We start from the raw sequence: 25318 nt of genomic DNA on the forward strand, positions 1-25318 counted from the left end.
GGAGTCTCACTGTGTAGCCCAGGGTGGAGTGCAGTGGCCTGATCTCGGCTCACTGCAACCTCCACATCTCACATCCTGGTTCAAGCAATTCTCCTGCCTTAGTCTCCCGAGTAGCCACACAGGGACCCAGTCTAGCTCAGCCTAGCAGGGCATGTCAGTTTACTATTTTTGCAACACAGAAATAAAGATGCAAATCATCTTCACAGAAATTCTAAAACATTGAAACCATTTCTCCAAAGTGACTGGATGGATGTAAAATCACACAAAAGATGGTTAACATTATTATGATATTCCGTGACGGGAGCTCCAGTTTATCTGCGATGGTGGTCTCTCTCTAGTTTCTCTGTTGATATGTAGAATTAGAAACCTTTATGGCTTCATTCTTAAAAATTCTCAAACCAGTTTCTCTCTTCTTCGCTACAGCACAACCTCAAAGAGGGAAAACATTTCTCCAGATTATCCACTCACCCTTCTAGAAGGTCTAACGACCATTAGTCATTTTTGTCTTTTGGAACAAGCCAACCAAAACAAAAAGGTAAATGTTTTTCCTGAGTTCAAGGCAATTTTCATATATTGTTTTGTCTTTGGGCTGTGACTGTTTCAAATGAGTAATGTATGTATGCAGTGTATGTACCTAATATGCATGTGGAAGTGATGCACATGTGTATGTAAGCATTACATAAGGTTAGCAATGCAAGTACATGTGCAACTGTGTCTGCAAATGCATGCATATAATTAACGCAAATGCACGTGTATAAGTCGTGTGTGTGTCAGCCTTGCGAACCTGGTTTTCTTCCCACTGATACTCCCTGTGCTTGCCGTTTGCCCATTGTTCCATCAGTAGCCTATGAGATAACACATAAAGCCACTTGTTTGATTTTAGGCCTATAGTCCTCTTTTTCCACGTATTTTTTACTTGCTGTCATGGTGTTGATGATGTCTGAGTTGGCAGACGTTTTAGCTGTTGGTTATTCTACCCTGCCTGGGACTAAGTCTTAGAACACATCTAACGCTTGGTGTGAATGGTTGAAAAGTTTGTCGTTTGGAATGTTACACTCACAGCTGCCTCTGTGGAAGAGGGCCATGGGCTCAAACGCACAGGGACGCGTATTGCTTCCAGACCACCACTTGTGCGAGTTGCTTAGAAGAGAGCCCAACAGCCCAGACTGAATCCCACCAGCACCGCTGCCCTCGTAGGAAGAAAAACCATTCCACAGACACAGCCATGTTAATTTCTGTGTTCATTTTAATTGTTAGGCCAATGCCATAGGTGATCCTGCCAACCTGAGAAATGCCAGAAATGCCATTTTGGAAGAGCTGCCTCGAACTGTTAACACCATGGCCCTTCTCTGGAATGTTCTCAGAAAGGAGGAGACTCAAAAGAGACCCGTCGATCTCCTGGGGGCCACGACAGGATCCTCTTCCGTTTACTTTAAAACCACCAAAGTAAGAGGACGTCTCTGTAGTTCTGTCATTTACTTGTATTGTTCCACCCAAAATAATTATGTGTAGGAAAGTGTACATAATAAAGTGTACAGTCTTGAGACGTGCTCAAGACTGAGGTCAGGAGTTCAAGACCAGCTTGGCCAACATGTGAAACCCCGTCTGTAGGGAATCCATGAGCCCCACACGTTCGTGCGCCAGATTGTAGGGATCCATGAGTCCCACATTGGGCACCAGAATGTAGGGAGCCAGCTCTGTATCATCCGTGGGTACCCCAAGTTCCATAGTGATCAAGGAATGAGAAAAAGACAGATTAAGAGAGAAAGTAGGACCAGGAGGCCATCACTTTATTGCTCTGGAGGAGACAGTGAAGGCCCTGAGCTCTGATCGTCCACACTCTTTATTGATTACAATCACTTTGATCTATAGGGTAGGGGTGGAGTGATGGTGGAGTGAATCAGTGAGCCGGAACTGGTGTATCATTCTAAGGATTGATAACAGTGGCGGTTTGGGAGTTTCACAAAACAAGAACATGTGGTTATCTTTAGCCTATTATCTATGTGCAGCTGATGGAAGATGGGCCTTACAAGGAGCCTACAAGTCTGGCTACGTCATAGTGCTAGAAGGGGTTTTACGTCCTTGAGCACGATGTTTATGGTAACAGAGCCGAGGTCACCCTGCACCGGAACATGAGGCATGGAGAGGCCTTCCTCCTCAGAGGCCTCCTGCGGCCTTGTGCACTTTGTTGTACCTTGTTTACGTGTTACTGGTAACCCATTTATGTAGGCGTCTGTAAGTCCTTTCTCCTTTGTGTTTCCCAACACCCGTCTCTACTAAAAATACAAAAATTAGCCGGGTGTAGTGCCAGGTGCCTGTATTCCCAGCTACTCAAGAGGCCACGGCCGGAATATTGCATGAGCCCAGGAGGTGGAGGTTGAAGTGAGCCGAGATCGCACCAGTGCACCGCAGCCTAGGCGACAGAGTGAAAACCTGTCTCAAACGAATGAATGAATGAATGAATGAATGTCTCTAGAGGTTCAAGGTGGGGGTACCTAGGGCGTCACCTCTAAATGCTTTAGAGACCCAAGTCTCGAGTCTCTAAAGCATTTCTGCTAGACAGCTCATCTCTGTTCTGCTCTTAGTGGTGCCTGTCAAACATGGGCCCATCAGAGTGGAATGTCAGGGTGCCTTTGAGTTCTTAAGCCAGAAACGCACAACCATAAATATTTATATTATCGTTTAGTCTTCTTTGGTTTTCAGTGTCCACCTTGGAAGGCTTGTAGGCGCAGGACTCAGTTGCTCACCAACTGCATTACGGTGTGTGGCATCTCAGAGTTATCTGCCATGTGTGACATCAGTTGAGAGCCCCCAGGTGCCAGCTGTGGCCTCAGGGATGAGCCTTGCCATCCTGCATTTAGGTACCACAGTGCACAGGTGGTCTCCAGACGTTCTGTCAATTCCAAGAGTGCCCAAGAAGGGAATTCTGTATTTCAAGCTGGTACAAGAACCTGCTTTTTTTTTTTTTTTTTTTTTTAGGTGGAATCTCTCTCTTTCACCCAGTCTGGAGTGCAATGGTGCGATCTCGGCTCACTGCAACCTCTGCCTCCTGGGTTCAAGCAATTCTTCTGCCTCAGCCTCCCGAGTATCTGGGATTACAGGCGTGCATCACCATGGCCAGCTAGTTTTTGTATTTTTAGTAGAGTTGTGGTTTCACCATGTTTACTAGGCTGGTCTCGAACTCCCGACCTCAGGTGATCCACCTGCCTTGACCTCCTAAAGTGCTGGGATTACAGACATGGGCCACTACGCCTGGCCAAGAACCTTCTCGTAAAAAGATTTAGAAAACCATTTTTCTCGCTCAGAAAAAAAGATTTTCTAAACCTTTTTTAGAGTAGGTTCCTGTAGCCCTCAGCCTCTCTGAGCTTTCACTTCCTCGTCTGTTAAAGCAGGCTGTGGCCAGCATCCTATCCTCCTGGGTTGATGGAGAGTAATTATGATCAAGGCTGATGCTCCTTAGGCACTTAACTCCTGGCTCTCCTGAGGGACCCAGGGCCCCGAGAAGCAGGACACCCCCCACACACATCCCCTATTAGTCCCTCTAGAGCAGAAACCATGGTGGGAAGGAGGGGGCAGCTCTATGCTGGCTCAGTTATATCTAATGTGAAATAAACATGGGCAGTTGAGGACACAGGAAGCATTGGATAAATCCATTCATTCGACAGATGTTTTGTGCCTCCTGCCAAGCACCAGGTTCTCCTGGGGTACCGGAGAACAAGAGAGATGAAGTCCCTGCCCCCATGCAGAGACAGGCATTAATTGGTAGTGTAATAATGATGTGGGCAGTGCTTCAGAGAAAGGTAGGCTTTCCTGAGAGTGTGTGAACGGGAGCCCTGGCCTGCTCCGGCCACGCCTGAGGCAGCGTGGCTTAGCTGAGGCCCCAGGTGGAGATTTAACTAGGGTGGGCATTTCAGGCTGGGAGAGGAGTAGGGTTTACAGAATGAGGAACGTGGCAGGGACAGAGAGAAATTCATGAGTGCAAAACAGAGGGTGATGAGTAATATCAGGACTATGTTACAGGTTTAATTAAATTGATATAAACCTTACAAAGGTAAGGTTTAAAAAGTGAGAGGAGTAGTAAAAATGAGTTAAATGGGCCGAGTGTGGTGCCTCACGCCTGTAATCCCAGCACTTTGGGAGGCTGAGGCGGGTGGATCACCTGAGGTCAGGAGTTCGAGACCATCCTGGCCAACATGGTGAAACCCCGTCTCTACTAAAACTACAAAATTAGCCGGGCATGGTGGCAGGCACCTGTAATCCCAGCTGTTCAGGAGAATCTCTTGGAGATTCTCTTGAACCCAGGTGGCAGAGGTTGCAGTGAGCTGAGATCACGCCACTGCACTCCAGCCTGGGCAAGAGAGAGACTCTGTCTCAAAAAAAAAAAAATGAGTTAAATGGTGCTTGTTTCTGGAAATTGAGCCACAGCTTTCCTGGTGAATACAAGCCCTTCCGCTGCTGATGGAGACAAGCTGAGGCTGTGGGGTTTTCAGATGAAAGCAGTGCTGCAGCGCCTCGCCTGGCTTCCTGCACAACCCTGCTGTGCTCACAGCAGCGAGGGTGACATTCATCATCTCCTGAGAGGCGCCTGGTCAGTCCAGCCGGCCCTCCGTCTCTCCGTCGTGGCCACTCACTGCGCCTTACCCCCGGCATGGCACGCCACCATCACACATCCAGCTCCCTCGAGGAAGGGCTCTGACTCCTCCCTTTGCTAGGATCCACCCGTCAGGGAAGCGCCTCAGCACGGCATTGGGCACTAACATGGCAGGATCCGAGCTCTCGGTGTGGACAGCGGGTGGTGGTGAAGTGTATCTGATGCCACAGCCCCAATATTACTCTGCAGCAACTTTTTTATCTGTTTTCTAGACCATAAGACAAAAAATTTTAGACTTCTTAAACCCCTTGATGGCCCATCTTGGGGTTCAGTTGACAGCGGCTGTTGCGGCAGTGTGGAGCAGAAAGAAAGCCCAGCGTCACAGCAAGACGAAGGTAAGGTTTAAAAAGTGAGAGGGTTAGTTAAATTTACTGTGACAAAGAAATACCACAGAATCATGCGGAATCAGTGGTGACATTGGAGGCCAGCATGGGAAACTGTTGAGTTGATTTCATCATTTTATCTTATTTTTTATTTTCTTATTTATTTATTTATCTTGAGATGGAGTCTCTCTCTTGTTGCCCTTGCTGGAGTGCAGTGGTGGGATCTCGGCTCACTGCAACCTCCACCTCCTGGGTTCAAGCAGTTCTCCGGCCTCAGACTCCCAAGTAACTGAAATTACAGGCGCCCACCACCACGCCTGGCTAATTTTTGTATTTTTTAGTAGCAACAGGGTTTTGCCATGTTGGCCAGGCTGGTCTTGAACTCCTGACCTCAGGTGATTTGCCCACCTCAGCCTCCCAAAGTGCTGGGATTACAGACGTGAGCCACCACACCCAGCCTGGCTTACGTTTTTCAGCCTCAGTCCTCTTCCTTTGTTCCCTCCTACCCCCACCCCATCCCCTGCTCAGAGGGTCTGCCACTGCAACCCCTGGGCACTCCCCCAGTGCTCAGTCTCTGTGGCTGGCATGGCACCTGTTCTTGAGGAAGAGCAGTGGTGGGTGCCGCAGACCACCCTCCTGAGCGCCTGTGGGCTCCTTCCCTGGTGATGAACCTGGCGCTAGTTGTTTTTCTTCCAAATGCCTGTGACCAAGCTATGCAGACTTCTGTTATCAAAAATACACCTCCCATACCAAAGTTTTCTTTCCAGGGCCAGCAAATGGGAACCTGGTTTATCTGTTTTTTCTTCCTGCCTTCATATTTTTTATTCCATCTGTTGGTGCCAACCTGTTTCCTTCAAATTTAGTATATATGTTTCTAAAATGCTTCCTACTAAATTCAAACGTACCAATATTACAGCCCCCATCATGGACTGCACCTTTTATTCCTAATTTGTATCAAATTATGTTGTTCCCATGGGTGGAGTCCTTTACTCAGTTCAATAGGAAATGTTTGTTTAAGAGATTAAAACAGGCCAGGCACGGTGACTCAGGCCTGTAATCCCAGGACTTTGGGAGGCCAAGGCAGGCAGATCACCTGAGGTCAGGAGTTTGAAACCAGCTTGGCCAACATGGTGAAACCCCATCTCTACTAAAAATACAAAAATTAGCCAGGCATGCTGCGGGCATCTGTAATCCCAGCTACTGGGGAGGCTGAGGCAGGAGAATTGCTTGAACCAGGGAGGCAGAGATGACAGTGAGCCAAGATCAAGCCACTGCACTCCAGCATGCGAGACTCTGTCTCAAAAAAGAAAAGAAAAAGAGATTAAAACAGATTGATTTTTCCAGGGGCGACTGCTATGGAATACTGTTTGTGCATCATCCTTATTTTACTGTCTCTATCAGCTTTCAAGGATTCTTTTTTTCTTGGCAGATTATCCCAGCGGCGAGTGCATCCCAGCTCACCCTTGTCGACCTGGTTTGTGCACTCAGCACCCTGCAGACTGACACCCTGCTGCACCTAGTGAAGGAGGTGGTGAAGAGGCCACCCCAAGTCAAAGGGGATGACGAGGTGAGGGGCCTGGGGAAGCCTCTGGGCTTCTGCAGATGAGTGGGTAGCAGTCGTTATAACTACTTCCTTATAAATCATGTTTGGAGGAAAAGATAGGTAACGAGAATGAGGAGGAATGCTTGAGGTAGTGAAGTGGAGGTGCTGTTTGCTGTGCTTTGCGGGAGACCGATGAAGCTTTGGTGCTCCTTTCTTAAGGTGGGAACCTCCTGGGGTCAGGGGCTCTCATCCTTGTACCCTGCTGCTGAGGACACTGCCTGGTATGAGGGTTAGCGCCTTCTGGGCATTAAGTGGAATAAAATCTGTAGAAAGAGGAAATGGCACCTGCCTCAAGGAACTTGCAGCCCTAAAGATGTCAGATAAAGAAAACCAGACTCTAGTGATAGGTGGTAAAGACAGATGTGACTGGGTAACCACTGCAGCCAAGGAAAGTGCTGGGCTCCGTTTAGATTTGTGTGGAGGTGACTGGGAAGGGAGGAGAGAGGAGGAAGGACCAGGGATGTAGAGAGAGTTGGAGAAGTAGAAAATTACAAAAGAGCAGGTAGGGAGGCCGGTCAGTGCATAGATGTGATTAGGCCACCTGGGTTTGCTAACTGGGGCTTATCCAAACGAGACTCCTACCCTCCTACAGAGGCCTCGAGATACAGGCTCCGTCTTCCTTGATGATTCTGTTCCAAAGAGATGGTTCCCAGGTCCTTGAGAAACACATTCGTAGGTTGTAGGAGACACATAGACATCTCACAGGGACAGAGGAAGTGTTTATCGTTGTAAACCAAAAAAAAAAAATGCTCTAAAAAATGGAGTCAGGGGCCTCCCTACAGATGTTGGCAGGAATACACTGTAAATTCTTTGGCAACTTTGGGCTTTCTCGGGCAGGTGCTCGAAGAAGACCGTTGTCCCCATCTAGGGATCCATGCTAAGTTGTATGTTTGAAGTCCTTTGTTCTTGGGGTGGACAGAACCATCTGTCAAGCAGAGGGCTCAGAGGAGCCTACCTAGAGTCAGCTCAAGGAGAGAGGCTTTGTCAAGGACTAATTAAAATTTGCATAATTTTTTCTTTCCTTCTTTTTTTTGAGACAGAGCCTCACTCTGTCACCCAGTATGGAGTGCAGTGGCGCCATCTCAGCTCACTGCAAGCTCCACCTTCTAGGCTCAAGTGATTCTTGTGCCTCAGCCTCCCGAGTATCTGGGACTACAGGTACATGCCCCCATACCTGGCTAATTTTTGTTTTGTTTTGTTTTTCGAGACGGAGTCTCACTTTGTTGCCCAGGCTGGAGTGCAGTGGCACAATCTCAGCCTACTGCAACCTCCACCACTCAAGTTCAAGTGATTCTCACATCTCAGCTTCCCGAATAGCTGGGATTACAGGCATGTGCCACCAGGGCCGGCTAATTTTTGTACTTTTTTTAGTAGAGACAGGGTTTTGCTATCTTGGCCAGACTGGCCTCGAACTCCATCCGCCTTGGCCTCCCAAAGTGCTGGGATTACAGGCGTGAACCCCCATGCCTGGCCAAAATTTGCATAATTTTTTTAAACTTTTTTTTTTTTAGACAGGATCTCACTGTCACCCAGGCTGTAGTGCAGTGGTGCAATCACAGCTCACTGCAGCCTTGACCTCTCCTGGCTCAAATGATCTTCCCAAGTAGCTGAGACCGCAGGTGCATACCACTACACCTGGCTAATTTTTATAGCTTTTGTAGTGACGGGGTTTGCCATGTTGCCCAGGCTGGTCTGGAACTTCTAGGCTCAAGCAGCCCTCCCCCTTGGCCTCCGAAAGTGCTGGGATTACAGGCAAGAGCCACCATGCCTGGCCACATAATTTTTTATAAAAGTAGAAAATAAGTGTCAGAGAATGTAACTCATTATAGACATTCTGAGAAAGAGGATATTTCATCCGGCTGCTGTGAAACAAAAGCCTCCAGGGTGATGTCATTGAACCGAGAAACTCCTTGTAGTTTTTCTGCTCAATTTCTTCACAGCAGCCTGGAGGACCCATGTCATCTAGAGAGCTTCTTCAATTATACACAGTGGTGGATTTAAAACAGGGCAGGTGGCCAGGCTCAGTGGCTCATGCCTGTAATCCTAGCACTTTGGGAGGCCAAGGCCGGCAGATTACGAGGTCAGGAGTTCAAGACCAGCCTGGCCAACATGGTGAAAACCCTGTCTCTACTAAAATATAAAAAAATCAGCCAAGCATGGTGGCTCACGCATATAATCCCAGCTACTCAGGGGGCTGCAGCAGGAGAATTGCTTGAACCTGGCAGGCGGAGTTTGCAGTGAGCTGAGATCAGGCCATTGCATTCCAACCTTGGTGACAGAGCGAGACTCCATCTCAAATGAACAAACAGACAGACAAACATAAAACAGGGCAGGCTGTATGGGATAATATTTGCATTCCCTTAGGCTTCTGTTTTTGTTTTTACCAAAGCAGACTTCATCATTGAAAGCAATGGAGCTGTTTGCCTCTTAGTTCATTAATTTAATAAAAAATAGGGATTTATTTCAATTTCGAAATAATTGCTTTCTGTCAGATAATTTACAATCATACAGTTAGCAAAGATTTAAGAATAAATGAAAATTGGGGCCAGGCATGGTGGCTCAGGCCTGTAATCCTAGCACTTTAGGAGTTTGAGACCAGCCTGGGCAACACAGGGAGACACCATCCCTATAAAAAATTTAAAAATTAGCTGGGTGTGGTAGTGCACACCTGTAGTCCCAGCTGTTTGGGAGGCTGAGGCAGGAGGATCAGTTGAGCCCAGAAGTTCAAGGTTGTAGTGAGCTGTGATCAAGCCACTGCATTCCAGCCTGGGTGACAGAATGAGACCCTGTCCAAAAAAAAAAGAGATTTAGTGCAATGGAAAAAGCGATTATTAAAAAATATAGCTTTACGTGCACAGATACTTTTGCATCCATGTTCATAGCAGCGTTATTCACAACAGCCAAAAGGTAGAAGCCGTCCTTGTGTGTATCTGTGCGTGCAGTGCATTGGTACTCGGCTTTAAAAGGAAGAAAATTCTGACACATGCTACAACATGGATGTCAGATCCTCAACATGGGTGAACCTGGAAGACATTAAGTTAAATTAAATAAGCTAGTCATTGGCCAGTCACGGTGGCTCACTCCTATAATTCCAGCACTTTGGGAGGCCAAGGCGAGCGGATCATGAGGTCAAAAGATTGAGACCATCCTGGCCAACATGGTGAAACCCGGTGGCTACTAAAAATACAAAAATTAGCCAGGGATTGTGGCAGGCTCCTGTAGTCCCAGCTACTCAGGAGTCTGAAGCAGGAGAATCGCTTGAACCTGGGAAGCAGAGGTTGCAGTGAGCTGAGATCATGCCACTGCACTCCAGCCTGATGACAGAGCAAGACTCCATCTCAAAAAAGAAAAAAGAAAGAAAATAAGCCAGTCACACGAGGACTAACACAGTTCTATATCTGGAAGAAAAAGAACTCAACTGTGTCCTCACTCAACAACCTAACAGGCCACACAGAAGACTTCTCTTGCCCCAAATATGTGGGATTTCTCCCCACCCATAAGCAAGCAATTGATTCTAGAGTGGACACCAGTTCGGTGTCCTCCAGTTCAATTCCTACCCTGTCTGCTTGGAGATAGTGTCAGATCCCACAGGGTGAGGGCTCAGTCCCCAAGATCACCCTTTACTTCAGACACCAGTCAGTCACACGTCTGGGCCTCTGGAACTTCTAACTATCTAGCTCCAAATTGGAATTCCCATGAACCCCTACCTTGGGGTCAATGAATTTGTTAGAGCAGCTCGAAGACCTCCAGAAGCATGTTTACTGGCTTATGATAAAGGCTATTACAAAGGCTACAGATGGAGGGGTGCATAGGGCAAGGTATGGGGGGAAAAGCCTGGAGTTTCCATGCCTTCCGTGGGCACAGTACCTTCATGTGCTCTGCTCTCTGGAAGCTCACCAAACCCAGTCCTCTTGGGCCTTTTATGGAAACTTCATTGGATGGGCATGACTAAAGCATGGAAACCGTGTGGAAATGTGATTTAACAAAAAGAGTGTGATCTAATGCTTAGTACAGTGACTGGGGAAACCCAGCAGGGCCTGCCCGTGCAGCATTCCTTCCTCCAGGGAGCGGGACAGGACCCTCTCCAGAATGAGGATCTAATGAACCATAGTCAGATTAGAGTCCTGCCTCGGGGCAGGAAAAAGGAAGGCAGGAGTTATGAACCAAGAACTGCAGACAAAAACACATAGAAAAATAGGTAGGTAGGTAGGACGGATGGATGGATGAATAGATAGAGATATTAGGTAGGTAGGTAGGTAAGTAGGCAGATGGATACATAGATATTAGGTAGGTAGATGGATAGATAGAGGGGTACATTGATATTAGGTAGGTAGGTGTAGGTAGATATTAGGTAAGTAGGTAGGTAGATAGGCAGATAGATGATAGATAGATGATAGATAGATAGATAGATAGATAACTATGATTTTAGAGTGTTAGGGTGGCTCACTCCTGTAATCCCAACACTTTGGGAAGCTGAAGCAGAGGGATTGCTTGAGCCCAGAAGTTCAAGACCAGCCTGGCCAGGAAAGTGAAACCCTGACTCTATTAAAAAAGAAAGACATGGGGCCGGGCGCGGTGGCCACACCTGTAATCCCAGCACTTTGGGAGGCCGAGGCGGGTGGATCAGGAGGTCAAGACATCGAGATCATCCTGGTCAACATGGTGAAACCCGGTCTCTACTAAAAATAAAAAATAAAAAAAAATTAGCTGGGCGTGGTGGCGCATGTCTGTAATCCCAGCTACTCGGGAAGCTGAGGCAGGAGAATTGCCTGAACCCAGGAGGCGGAGGTTGCGGTGAGCCGAGATTGTGCCATTGTACTCCAGTCTGGGTAACAACAGCGAAACTCCGTCTCAAAAAAAAAAGAAAGAGAGAGAGAAAGAAAGAGAAAAAGAGAGAGAGAGAGAAATTAGCCAGGCACGGTGGTACGCACCTGTAGTCTCAGCTAATTGGGAGGCTGAGGGAAGAACTGTTTGAGCCAGGGAAGTTGAGGCTGCATTGAGCCAAGATCACACCACTGCACTCCAGTACAGAGCAAGACCCTGTCTCTAAACAAAAGAAAGACTTTTTTTCAGATGGGTAATGTGCCAACCATTATAACAAGGTTTGAGGGTGGCACATCTCACACCTGCGTGTGAATACGTCATCTTTGCTCTCATGAACTACAGGAGGATTGGGAGACTTTTTTTCAGCCTCGCACATGACACAGGGCAGCCCCAGGCCCTGAGGACCTGGCCATTGGGCGTCACCCAGCGAGTTATGCTGCAGTCCCTGGTCTCTTCCTTCATTCCAGTGTTTATCAACAATGTGCTCTGCGCACTGAGTGGTGTCATAGTGGCTAAAGAGTGAAAAAAATACAGTTCCTGCCCTCAGTCCTCCCATGTTCTAGGTTGGCAAGGAAGAGGGAAGAGAAGAGAAGCCATCCTAAAAAATAACAACACTGCAGGCCAGGTTATGGGGCCAGCTCAGTGCTTAAGGTATTGAATGTAAAAGGACCCTGGTGACTTCCACAGTGTTTAGTGGGGATCTGGCCCAGGTCTCCCAATCTCCCAAGAACGTATAGTTGGCTGTTGCCTTTCACTTTTTTTTTTTTTTTGAGATGGAGTCTCTCTCTGTTGCCCAGGCTGGAGTGCGGTGGCGTGACCTCAGTTCACTACAGCCTCTGCCTCCTGGGTTCAAGCAATTCTCCTGCCTCAGCCTCTTGAGTAGCTGGGATTACAAGCTGCCCGCCACCATGCCTGGCTATCTTTTTTGTATTTTTAGTAGAGATGGAGTTTGTCCATGTTGGCCAGGCTGGTCTTGAACTCCTGACCTCAGGTGGTCCACTCGCCTTGGCTTCCAGCCTGACCAACGTGGTGAAACCCTGTCTTTAAAAAATAAAAATAAAAAAGCAAAAGAATAATTCGAATGTTTTCTTGTCTCTTGGTAATCATATGCATTCATTGGAGTCAACATTGGCCCCAGCTTTCTGTTTCAGGGGAAGTTCAGTGACAACGCCCATTTTCCTGAATGCTTGTTGGTGCCTGGAATGTAAAATGGGTAAACAGGATGGGAGATCACAGTAGAAGTCTAAGGGGGCACAAATGATTTGGGGGTTCATAGGACACACGTGTTTTGATTGTACATGACGGACATTTCGGTGTCTGTTGTTACATCTGTAAGATTCTTTAGACAAAAACCTTTGCTTTGTTAGTTTATAGATGTTTCATTTTGTATTTGAATTCTCTTTAGCCTTATTTCCCACCAACTTGGAGTAACTGGTTTCACTTTCATTTGCAGAAATCGCCCCTAGTGGACATTCCTGTGTTGCAGTTTTGCTATGCTTTTCTCCAAAGGTAATCCAGTCCCCCGTCCTCCAAAAACTTCCTTAATACAGATGCTATTGCAGTGACCATGCATAATATCTCTGGTTTTATTTGTAGACTACTAGAGAGCCATAGTTCAGAAAATATTTTAAAGTTGTCATAATTTCTTCCCGATTTGTTGATCTATACTTTTCCTGCTCCAGAGATTTAACATCTTAAAATCTGTGCACTCAACACTCAAATCTCAAACACTTCATGTAAACAAAGCTTTATGTGAGGCCTTTTAAAGTTTAAAACACTTGGACTTGCATTAACACAGAAAAAGAAAAAAACCACAGACAGGGAAGTGTTAAAAACCTCTTTTAGAAAAAGGAGAAATGATCCAGGCGCTCATGCCTGCAATCCCAGCACTTTGGGAAGCTGAGGCAAGCAGGTCATTTGAGGCCAGGAGTTAGAGACCAGCCTGGCCAACATGGTGAAACCCCATCTCTACTAAGAATACAAAAAGTTAGCTGGACGTGGGGGCCCGTGCCTATAGTCCCAGCTCAGGAGGCTGAGGAACAAGAATCACTTGAACCCGAGGGGGCGCAGAGGATCCAGTGAGCCAGGATTGCACCACTGCACTCTATTCTGGGCAACAGAGCAAGACTCTGTCTTAAAAAAAGAAAGATCCGAGAGCTCAAGGTTGATCGTCTAATTTAAGGCTTTTATTTTATGGACAAGGAAACCAGGAGTATCTCACCTGCCAACAGCAGGATTTCAGGTTCCCAAACTTCAAGTGCTTGCCAGAATACCAAAGTTTAGCTTGTGGTACATTGTAATTTTTTTTTTTAGATGGAGTTTTGCACTGTCACCCAGGCTAGAGTGCAGTGGCGCAATCTTGGCACATTGCAACCTCCACCTCCCAGGTTCAAGCAATATTCCTGCCTCAGCTTCCCAAGTAGCTGGGATTACAGGCATCCACCACCACCCCCATCTAATTATTTGTATTTTTAGTAGAGACGAGGTTTCACTATGTTGGCCAGGCTGCTCTCGAATTCCTGACCTCATGATTTGCCCACCTCGGCCTCCCAAAGTGCTGGGATTACAGGAGTGAGCCACCGTGCCTGGCCCATTGTAATTTTTAAAAAAGAAAAAAATCAGTGAGGTATGCTGTTTATCCTTTGCTTTCCAACTGCCAGGATCTCAAATGTGCTTATGAATAAATGTATTTTGACTTGCTCATGGTTATTTTTCCTATTTTTAAAATGAACAGGCTCCCAGTACCAGCCTTGCAAGAGAACTTTACCTCACTGTTGGGAGTATTGAGGGAGTCTGTGCAGTTGAATCTAGCGCCACCTGGGCATTTCCTGCTTCTCAGGTATCATGTCACCACATTGGCATTGTGTAATGTTTTCTTTTGGCACATATTTTATTTCTGCAGCATTTTTAATCTGAAGCTGATTGTCTCTCAACAGCATGCTGAATGACTTTGTAACAAGAACTCCCAACCTGGAAAGCAAGAAGGATCAAAAAGACCTGCAGGTTTGTATATGAAAGAGGTTCAGCCGAATGATACTACCCCAGCAGTGCTGTCCTCCTTCGGGGGATAGCAGACAGGCAAGAGATGTTGGGCAGAATCTGAGGTTAGCTTTGCACTTGTTCGCAAGTCTTACTTTCGCTATTGCTGTCTCTAGAGAATTCCAAGACTCGGGGCCCGGGTTCTGATGAAGGTTCTTGTGTAACACTTGAGTAATCAACTGGGATTTACGGCTGTGCCCCTCACCCTTCGCACTGTCTGCCGATGTATGTGGATCTCACTGTGAAACATAAATGGAATAAGAAATCTGTCTCCCTCCACACACGGTGGTGCACACTTGTAATTCCAGCACTCTGGGAGGCTGAGGCGGGAAGATTGCTTAAGCTCAGGAGTTCGAGACCCAGTCTGGGCAATATAATGAGACCTCATCTCTACAAAAATGCAAAAATTAGCCTAGTGTGGTAGCTGTGCTATAGTCCCAGCTACTCGGGAGGCTGAGGATCCCTTGAGCCTGGGAGGTTGAGGCTGCAGTGTGCTGTTCCGCCTGGGTGACAAAGGGAGACCCTGTCTCAAAAAAGTAAAGGAATTTATCCCTATACATTGATATTTCTTTTTTTTTTTCCTTTTCCTTTTATTTGGAGAGGTTGGGGGGGACAGAATCTGACTCTGTCACCCAGGCTAGAGTGCAGTGGCGCTGTCTTCACTCACTGCAAATTCCTCCTGGGTTCAAGCGATTCTCCTGCCTTAGCTTCCTGAGTAGCTGAGATTACAGGCACGCACCACCACACCCAGCTAATTTTTTGTATTTTTGGTAGACACAGGGTGTCTCCATTTTGGCTAGCCTGGTCTCAAACTCCTGACCATCCTCCTGCCTCGGCCTCCCAAAGTGCTGGATTACAGGTGTGAACCACCACACCCAGCCTCCATACATGGATTCTTTCCATAAACCCTTTATCCCCCATTATAAAAGTAATATATGCTCCTTAAAAAATTGTTTAATACTGAAAAATAAAATTCATCTGTAGGAGAAGGAAAAACTGAGTGGAATGCCAACTAATAAATACAGAATTTGGGCCGGGCGCGGTGGCTCACGCCTGTAATCCCAGCACTTTGGGAGGCCGAGGCAGGTGGATCACGAGGTCAAGAGATCGAGACCATCCTGGTCAACATGGTGAAACCCCATCTCTACTAAAAACACAAAAAATTACCTGGGCATGGTGGTGCGTGCCTGTAATCCAAGCTACTCAGGGTGCTAAGGCAGGAGAATTGCCTGAACCCAGGAGGCAGAGGTTGTGGTGAGCCGAGATCGCGCCATTGCACTCCAGCCTGGGTAACGAGGGAAACTCCATCTCAAAAAAAATAATAAATAAATACATACATGCATACATACAGAAGTTATGATGAAGTTGGAAAAGTCACTGTTTTGCAGCCACTGTAGACATCGATTCAGTTGGCTTTTCTATCACATTATGGCCTTGGCTATACTGATGCTAATCTTTGATCCCTGGCATTTGTGAAAGGTGTGTCCAGAAACAGCCTTGGTCCGCAGTTCTGAACCAGGAGAGTCCTGTATAAAGCACAGTAGGCCAAGCGCCTGTAATCAATCCCAGCACTTTGGAAAGCCTAAGTAGGCATATCACCTGAGGTCAGGGGTTCAAGACCAGCCTGGCCAACATAGTGAAACCTCATCTCTACTAAAAATACAAAAATCAGCCAGGCGTGGTGGCAGATGCCTATAATCTCAGCTACTTGGAAGGCTGAGGCAGGAGAATTGTTTGAACCTGGGAGGCAGAGGTTGCAGTGAGCCGAGATCGTGCCACTGCACTCCAGCCTGGGTGACAAGAGTGAAACTCCGTCTCAGAAAAAAGCACAGTAAAGCATAATTCGACAATTCCAGTGCTTGCTTTGGCCTCGACTTGTACACAGAGAAGAAAGCATCATTCCAGTGCCGATGCTGCAGGTCCGGGCACTAGGACAGCACATGCTCACCTAAGCCCTCCCTGCTTTTGCGGCCTGTTGCCGGTAGCAGGCCCCTCTGTCTTCACCGGCCAGGGCAGGGCTCTGACCACAGCATTCCCTTTGTTACTGCAGCTGGCCCGCCTCTGCTCCTTTTGGTTGCAGGAGGTGGGGGTTAGGTGGCGTCTGCTTCTTTCTATCTTGTGAATGACACTGGGCCTCTCCACACTAATTCCTGCTGTTTTGATCCACACCCTACGCTTCTTCCCCACAGAGGATATAGGAAAACAAAGTGCGATTTTCCTACCAGACTCTCATAACAGACTGCTTCCGTGACCTCGTAATCAAAATGTGTGGGAATGTCTTCCCAACAGCAACTGAGCTGGTAGTTCTACAGTAGACACCAGATAGTTGTCGTCCAATTTCATTCCGTTCTGGCCTTCTCCACGCGGAGATAGCTTCAGATCCCACAGGTTGAGGGCTCAGTCCCACAAGACTGCCCCACCCCATCAGGTGCCAGTCACAAGCCCCAGGTGGTTTCATCTGTGCTTCTGACATACCAGCTCTAAATAGAGTTCCCATTACCCACTCCTTGGGTTCTGTTAATTAGCTGGAGTGGCTCGTGGAACTCAGGGACCACGATGACCAGTTGTTTGTGATTGGTTGGTTGGTTTATTTTTGTTTTTGGGGGTTTTGTTTTGTTTTGTTTTTTTGAGACAGTCTTGCTCTTGTTACCTAAGCTGGAGTTCAATGGCACAATCTCAGCTCACCGCAATCTCTGCGTCCTGGGATCAAGCAGTTCTCCTGCCTCAATCCGAGTAGCTGGGATTACAGGCACCCGCCACCATGCTCAGCTAATTTTTGTATTTCTAGTAGAGACGGGGTTTCGCCATGTTGGCCAGGCTGGTCTCAACTCCTGACCCCGTGAACTGCCCGCCTTGGCCTCCCAAAATGCTGGGATTACAGGCGTGGGCCACCACGCCCAGCTGACCACCTTATTATAAAGCAGATGAGAAAGGAGACAGATGAAGATATAATCAGACAGGGAACATGGAAGGGGCACCACCCTCTAGGAACCTGCAGGTGTTCAGCCATGCACAGGCTCATCTGAACCAGTTATTTTGGGTTTTTGTGGAAGCTTCATTACATAGGCATGATGGATTAAATTACTAGCCATTGGTGGTCAATTTAACCTTTAAACCCTCTCCCCTTCCTGGAGGTTGGGGAGCTGAAGCTTCCTAGGCGCCCCCAGCCACAGCCATCTCAGTAGCATACAAAAAGACACTTATTACTTTGAAGAATCCACAGAAAACAGGAGTTATAGCTGGGAAATGAGGAGAAAGGCCAAAAACATATTTCCACAATATCACACCCATCCACTCAGTGCTTTCATCGGTCCTTAGGGGAACTCCTTTAAGCCCCCACTCCCTTTTCCTGACTTTCCTTCTGCCCTTCACACCCACCCATGCCTGAGTTAGCCAGTTAGCCGATTCCCTTGAGCACACCCTTCTCGCCACCCATCAGGCGGGTGTGCCCTTGCTTCACGCCTCAGCACAACTGCTGAGCCTAGGAACCTTGTGGCACATGAGGTCAGGATTGTTAAACTCTCGATGTCAAGGATTACAGCCACTCTTAGCTGGCAACACTTGATGACACTGGCTGAGAAGCCTGCTTCAAGTTTCTGTCTCTCCAGCTACTAACCAGATTCTTTACTGATCATACTCCTGAGTGCAGGTGACTCCTCACTTCACCCCATTGAGTCAGTTTCACTTGCTGACCTTTATTTCTTGTTATATTATTGAGAGATGCATTTCTAGGAAGAACTCGTGGTCCTGGAGAAACCAGAAAGTTAGTCCACTGAATACAATTTATCAGCTTGCTGCGATGACTTGCGATCTCTGTATATTTCACCTTCATTGGCCGGTATAGTAGCCGTTAGCCACAGGTGGCTGTTGAGCACTTGAAGTGTGGCTAGACTGCAGTCTGGACAGCATAGGGAGACCCCGTCTGTATTTAAAAATGATCCAGGTGTGGTGGCATGTACCTGTAGTCCTGGCTACCTGGGAGCCTGAGGATGGCTTGAGCCCAGGAGGTTGAGGCTGCAGTGAGTCTGATTGCACCACTGCACTCCAGCCTGGTTGACACAGCAAGATCCTGCCCACCACCCCTCAAAAAGAAATGTGGTAGTTAGCCTGAATTGAATGTGCTGTAAGTGCAAAATACACATTGGGGCCGGGCGCGGTGGCTCAAGCCTGTAATCCCAACACTTTGGGAGGCCGAGGCAGGTGGATCACGAGGTCAAGAGATCGAGACCATCCTGGTCAACATGGTGAAACCCCGTCTCTACTAAAAATACAAAAAATTAGCTGGGCATGGTGGCGCGTGCCTGTAATCCCAGCTACTCAGGAGGCTGAGGCAGGAGAATTGCCTGAACCCAGGAGGCGGAGGTTGCGGTGAGCCGAGATCGCGCCATTGCACTCCAGCCTGGGTAACAAGAGCAAAACTCCGTCTCAAAAAAAAAAATACACATTGGATTTCAGACTTAGTGCACACACCACAAAAGAGAATGCAAAATCTCATTAATTGTTTTTGTTTTTGTTTTTGAGACAAAGTTTCACTCTGGTTGCCCAGGCTGGAGTGCAATGGCACCTCTGCCTCCTGGTTTCAAGCCGTTCTCCTGCCTTAGCCTCCCAAGTAGCTGAGATTACAGGCATGCACCACCACACCCACCTAATTTTGTATTCTTAGTAGAAACATTGTTTTACCATGTTGGTCAGACTGGTCTCGAACTCCTGACCTCAGGTGATCCGCCCACCTCGGCCTCCCAAAGTGCTAGGATTATAGGTGTGAGTCACTGTGCCCAGCCTATTATTAGTTTTTTGTTTTGATTACATGTTGATAATATTTTATATATATTGGGTTAAATAAAATATATTATTAATTTTTTTTTTTTTTTGGAGTAGGGTCTTGCTCTGTCATCCAGACTGGAGTGCAGTGGCATGATCTTAGCTCACTGCAGCCTCTGCCTCTTGGGATCAAGCGATTCTCTTGCCTAAGCCTCCTGAGTAGCTGGGACTACAAGCATGTGCCATCAAGCCCAGCTACTTTTTGAATTTTTTTTGGTGGAGATGGGGTTTTGCCATGTTGGCCTGGATGGTCTTGAACTCCTGGCCTCAAGTGATCCACCTGCCTCAGCCTCTGCCTCCCAATGTGATGGGATTATAGGCATGAGCCACTGTGCCCAGCCTAAATTTTAACTGTTTATTTTTACCATTAATGTGGCTCCTAGAAAGCTTAATATTACATATATGCACATAGTCGTGGCCTGCATTTTCTTTCTATTGGACAGTGCTGTTCTTAACATTCTTTTCCTTAATTAACTTCCTTTCCCCCTCCTCCTGATGATTCTCAGGAAATCACTCAGAAAATCCTAGAAGCTGTGGGGAACATTGCTGGCTCTTCCTTGGAGCAAACCAGCTGGCTAAGCAGAAACCTGGAAGTGAAGGCCCAGCCTCAGGCCTCTCTAGAAGAATCTGATGCTGAAGAGGACCTGTACGGTAGGTGGAGATGGGTCAGCGATGGTGCCTCTGCTCAACAGGTGGGTCCAGCTTTTCCTTAAGAGAGATCTTGAGCATTCTCACCACAAAAAGGAAAAAAGTGCATGAGGTAGGCTGGGCACTTGGCTCACGTGAGCCTGTAATCCCAGCACTGTGGGAGGCCAAAGCAGGCAGATCACAAGGTCAGGAGATCAAGATCATCCTGGCTAACACAGTAAAACCCCATCTCTACTAAAAATACAAAAAAATTAGCCAGGCTAGGTGTAGTGGCTCCCATCTGTAATCCTAGCACTTTGGGAGGCCAAGGCAGGTGGGTCACCTGAGGTCAGGAGTTCGAGACTGGCCTGGCTAACTTGGTGAAACCCCATCTCTACTAAAAATACAGAAGTTAGCTAGGTGTGGTGGCAAGCATCTGTCTTCCCAGCTATTCAGGAGGCTGAGACAGGAGAATTGCTTGAACCCAGGAGGCAGAGGTTGCAGTGCGCCAAGATTGTGCCACTGCACTCCAGCATGGACAACAGAGCAAACAAACTAGATCTCAAAAAAAAACACGGTTCTTGCAGCATAGCAAGACCGTATCTCTACAAAAGGGGAGGCAGAGGTTGCAGTGAGATGGCACTATTGTCCTCCAGCCTGGGTAACAGCGAGACTGCATCTCAAAAAAAAAAAAAAGGCCAGGCACGGTGGCTCACACTATAATCCTAACACTTTGGGAGGCTGAGGTGGGTGGATCACCTGAGGTGTCAGGAGGTCAAGACCAGCCCGGCCAATGTGGCTAAACCCCGTCTCTACTAAAAATACAAAAATTAGCCAAGTGTGCCAGTACGTGCCTATAACCTGCATGAGTGGTAGACTCAGGAACTGGAAAGCGGTCCTAGGATGCAGGAAAATGCCAGCAGCGTGGTCAGAGGAGGATGCTGGGAATGGAGATTTGTGAAATTGGTGAGGTCGAGGGTATGACAGTGGCGGAGCTGGAGCAGCGTGGAAGATGGTTAGAAGAGAAGAGAGCCAGGGGCCTAGAGGCTGAGATGTGGGAGGGAGCATCCAAGGGGGTCGTGAAGTTTCAAGAACGATGACAAGAATGGAAATGGAGAGGAAGTCAGTGAGTTCGTGCTCATTTCTTTGATCAAAATATCCAGATTCTTAGTTGTTGAAACTGAATGTTGACTGGGTGCAGTGGCTCACACCTGTAGTCCTAGCACTTAGGGAGGCCGAGGCAGGCAAATCACTTTACCCCAGGAGTTCAAGACCAGCCTGGGCAACAGAGCAAGACCTTGTCTCTATAAATAATTTTAAAATTAGCTGGACATAGTGGTGTGTACCTGTGGCCCCAGCTACTCAGGAAGCTGAGGCAGGAGGATCACTTGAGCCTAGGAGCTCAAGGCTACAGTGAGCCATGATCACCCACTGCACTCCAGTCTGGGTAACAGAGCGAGACCCTGTCTCAAAAATAAGAATAAAAAAGTTGAATGTTGGCCAGGCACGGTGGCTCACACCTGCAATCCCAGCACTTTGAGAGACTGAGGCAGGAGGATCACTTGAGGCCAGGAGTTCGAGAACCCCGTTTCTACTAAAAATACAAAAATTAGCCAGGTGTGGTGGTGCATGCCTGTAGTCCTAGTTACTCGGGAGGCTGAGGCAGGAGAACTGCTTAAACCCGGGAGACGGAGGCTGCAGGGAGCCGAGATCACACCACTATCTGCACTCCAGCCTGGATGACAGACTGAGACTCCATCTCAAAGAAAAAAAAGTTGAATGTTAACAGAGAAGGATACCTGAGTCATATGGACACAATTGGTTTGAAAGGTGGGCACTGATGGCTGACATTCATGCAGTGCCTTTGGGGACAGTAAATGGTGACCCGTCCATCATAGCTGAAACACAAATGCCTCTTTTTGTTCACAGATGCTGCTGCAGCTTCAGCAATGGTGTCTTCATCCGCCCCTTCGGTGTACAGTGTGCAAGCCCTCTCTCTCCTGGCAGAGGTAAGTACACATGTGCCCTGTCATCCTTTATGGAAATGAGCACCATCACGAATTGTTGCAAAGGCATTTGTTCATTCTCAGGTGCCAGGGGGTGTGGGCTGCATCCTCCCAGGTGAGCTCATCCATCAGGCAGCATTGGCCTCAAGCTACACTATGGAGTTCTGGGTTAGGTTTTGCTTTGAGGACTGCAATTTTTCTTTTTTTTGAGAGAGAGAGAGAGTCTTGCTCTGTTGCCAGGCTGGAGTGCAATGGCACAATCTTGGCTCACTGCAACCTCCGCTTCCTGGGTTCAAACGATTCCCCTGCCTCAGTCTCTGGAGTAGCTGGGACTACAGGGACCCACCATCACATCCAGCTAATTTTTTGTATTTTTAGTAGAGACAGGGTTTCACCATGTTGGCCAGGATGGTCTCAATCTCCTGACCTCGTGATCTACCTGCCTCAGCCTCCCAAAGTGCTGGGATTACAGGCGTGAGCCACCACGCCCTGCCATGACTACACTTCTTATTGTCACTTCCGAGGGTTTCTGTTTTCTTTTTTTGAGACGGAGTCTCACTCTGTCACCCAGGCTGGAGTGCAGTGGCACAATCTCAGCTCACTGTAACCTCTGCCTCAGCTTCCTGAGTAGCTGGGATTACAGGTGCGCACCACCACACTGGCTAATTTTTGTATTTTTAGTAGAGATGGGGTTTCACCATGTTGGCCAAACTGGTCTCAAACTCCCAAGTGATCACTCCTCTAGTGATCCTCCGGCCTCAGCCTCCCAAAGTGCTCAGATTACAAGCTTGAGCCATCACACCTGGCCAGTTTCTGTTTTCTTATGCTCTTGTTCTTTTAGGTTCTGGCTTCCCTCCTGGACATGGTTTATCGAAGTGATGAGAAGGAGAAAGCTGTGCCATTAATCTCCCGTCTGCTTTACTATGTGTTCCCATATTTACGCAACCACAGGTAATGTCGTCTTCGCCATTTCTTCCCACCCGTCTGCAGAAAAATATGTTTGAGAAATTAAGCAAATGGTTTTCCTTGGGCAGTCCTTGACCTTGACCCTTCTCTCTTCCCACTCCCACTCAGTGCCTACAACGCTCCCAGCTTCCGGGCTGGCGCTCAGCTGCTGAGCTCCCTAAGTGGCTATGCCTACACAAAACGAGCCTGGAGGAAGGAAGTCCTGGAACTGTTTCTCGACCCTGCTTTCTTTCAGATGGATACTTCTTGTGCTCAGTAAGAGATACTGTCCTGATAACAGTGTGTTCTGAATCTTCAGGCGGAAACAGTGTTTTGGTTTACATAATTCTCATTCCTGAAATAGAAGCAGAGCCATAGCATCACCCCAAGTAACAGGACATTCCTGTCACATGCTCGCATGTTCATGGGAGAATGTCTCTCATGAATCATGGGATTAAGTCTCTTAAAGTACGAGAAGGAATTTCACTTAATTCAGAGAGCTGGGATTTAATGTTATTTCTTGTCTGGGCACAGTGGCTCACACCTATAATCCCAGCATTTTGGGAGGCTGAGGCAGGTGGATCACCTGAGCCTAGGAGTTCGAGACCAGCCTGGCCAACATGGCGAAACCCTGTCTCTACTAAAAAATACAAATATTAGCCGGTTATGGCAGTGCACACCTATAGTCCCAGCTACTTGGGAGGCTGAGGCATGAGAATCGCTTGAACCCGGGAGGTGGAGGTTGCAGTGAGCCAAGATCCCACCACTACACTCCAGCCCAGGCAACAAAGTGAAACTCCATCTCAAATAGATAAACAGCATAACATGGGCTTCCAGTGATACTTGTTCTAATACTACTTTGTCTTGTAATCACATAATAATTGGCCAGCATTAAGATGACAGAGCCCACTGGGTGATCCTGGTGGTGTCTTTACCCCGCTTCTCAGCTGATACTCCGTAAGTTCTTACTGAAATCTTGCAGCAGCCAGGCAGAGATCCACTGAGACTCAGACTCAAGATGTGCTCCTGGGCCTTTTCCTGAGATCAAGAAAATCACTCAGGGCTGAGCGCGGTGGCTCACGCCTGTAATCCAACATTTTGGGAGGCTTAGGCAGGAGGATTGCTTGAACCCAGAAGTTAGAGACCAGCCTGGGCAACAACGTAAGACCCCATCTCTACAAAAAATCAAAAAAATTAGCCAGGCATGCTATCACATGCCTGTGGTCCCAACTACATGGAAGGCTGAGGCAGGAGGATCGCTGGAGCCCGGGAGGTTGAGGCTGCAGTGAAACGCGATTGTGCAACTGCACTCCAGCCTGGGTGACAGCACAGAGCCCTAGGCCCTGTCTCAAAAATAGCCAGAAAGAAAGCCACTCCTTTATTAATGACAGGAAGGCTCAGCGACAGAGGGTAGAGATCGGGAACCCTTTTTGTATGGCACGAAAGTGTGGCCACCCCCAGAGGGCTGCTGGCGGCCCTGTGGCCCCCTCCATGCAATCATGTTGCTCTGCTGGGGTAGCCCATTTGGAAGGAAGAGCTGAGGGTCGTATTTATCTTCACTATCCCACTTTTTTCATCAACACAACCGTGTGAGTATCATCCTGTATGAATACATTTAAGAGTAACCCTTCAAAAAGCAAGAGTGCCTTGTCAATTTGTTTTCTTTATGATGAACTGGAAAAAGTCGTTATTCATTCCTTGTATTAGGTTTATAAATGAAAAACTTTAGCGTAGCTTTCTCTTATACGTAAACTATTTATTTCTATTACTAACATCTTTTCAGAAAGTAATTTTTTGTTTTTTGTTTTTTTGAGACGGAGTTTCACTCTTGTTGCCCAGGCTGAAGTGCAATGGTGTGAGCTCGGCTCACCACAGTCTTCGCCTTCTGGGTTCAAGCGGTTCTTCTGCTTCAGCCTCCCAGGTAGCTGGGATTACAGGCAAGTGCCACCGCGCCTGGCTAATTTTGTATTTTTAATAGAGACGGAGTTTCTCCATGTTGGTCAGGCTGGTCTCGATCTCCCAATCTCAGGTGATCCACCCTCCTTGGCCTCCCAAAGTGCTGGTATTACAGGTGTGAGCCACCGTGCCTGTCCCAGAAAGCAGTTTTTAATAGATGTTAAGGGGATATGTTATTTTCTTAATGCTTTGAATCAAACTATCATTCATCGCAAATTTAATTGATTTTGCTTTCTTTAATATCCAGTTGGAAGTCCATTATTGACCATCTTTTGACTCATGAGAAAACAATGTTTAAGGATTTAATGAGTAAGTTCTAAGTTACTTGTGCATAACTCACACTTTATAGGATCAATGCCAATATAATAACCAGCTTTATCATGTATTTCTGAACCCTACTCAAACTTTTCCAATGCTGTCTAAGCCACAAAGACTACTGTGATATGCGTGATATAGCAGGACTAAATGAACGAGTCTTTCCAGTTGAAGTCTATGGACAAGAACACTTCGACAACCTCTTTCA

At 47.4% G+C, this 25318-nt stretch overlaps 1 protein-coding gene and 1 non-coding gene across 9 annotated transcripts in view; one reads left to right on the forward strand and one right to left on the reverse strand.

Annotated features, from left to right (window-relative positions):
* The window catches only part of DOP1B (DOP1 leucine zipper like protein B), a 115434-nt gene that overhangs the window by 79833 nt on the left and 10283 nt on the right, over positions 1 to 25318 (forward strand). For 5 of the 8 annotated variants that reach the window (XR_001908649.4, XM_008986644.5, XM_017967206.4 and 2 more), the window contains 12 exons: positions 424 to 535; positions 1258 to 1446; positions 4864 to 4986; positions 6404 to 6541; positions 12855 to 12910; positions 14136 to 14240; positions 14338 to 14404; positions 19768 to 19912; positions 21818 to 21897; positions 22736 to 22845; positions 22969 to 23115; positions 25043 to 25104. Coding sequence is in view for 4 of the 8 variants with exons in the window: in XM_008986644.5 (XP_008984892.2) it covers positions 424 to 535; positions 1258 to 1446; positions 4864 to 4986; positions 6404 to 6541; positions 12855 to 12910; positions 14136 to 14240; positions 14338 to 14404; positions 19768 to 19912; positions 21818 to 21897; positions 22736 to 22845; positions 22969 to 23115; positions 25043 to 25104 (1334 nt within the window). In the remaining 4 variants the exon portion in view is untranslated. The remainder of the gene's footprint in view (positions 1 to 423; positions 536 to 1257; positions 1447 to 4863; positions 4987 to 6403; positions 6542 to 12854; positions 12911 to 14135; positions 14241 to 14337; positions 14405 to 19767; positions 19913 to 21817; positions 21898 to 22735; positions 22846 to 22968; positions 23116 to 25042; positions 25105 to 25318) is intronic. The other 3 variants (XR_013530616.1, XR_013530617.1, XR_004737754.3) reach the window with 1 other exon arrangement.
* On the reverse strand, positions 11645 to 11749 carry LOC118150014 (small nucleolar RNA U13). The gene has a single exon (XR_004737783.1). It is a non-coding gene; the product is annotated as a small nucleolar RNA U13 (small nucleolar RNA).

Source organism: Callithrix jacchus, chromosome 21 (assembly GCF_049354715.1).
Source record: "Callithrix jacchus isolate 240 chromosome 21, calJac240_pri, whole genome shotgun sequence".
Classification (NCBI taxonomy): Eukaryota; Metazoa; Chordata; class Mammalia; order Primates; family Cebidae; genus Callithrix; species Callithrix jacchus.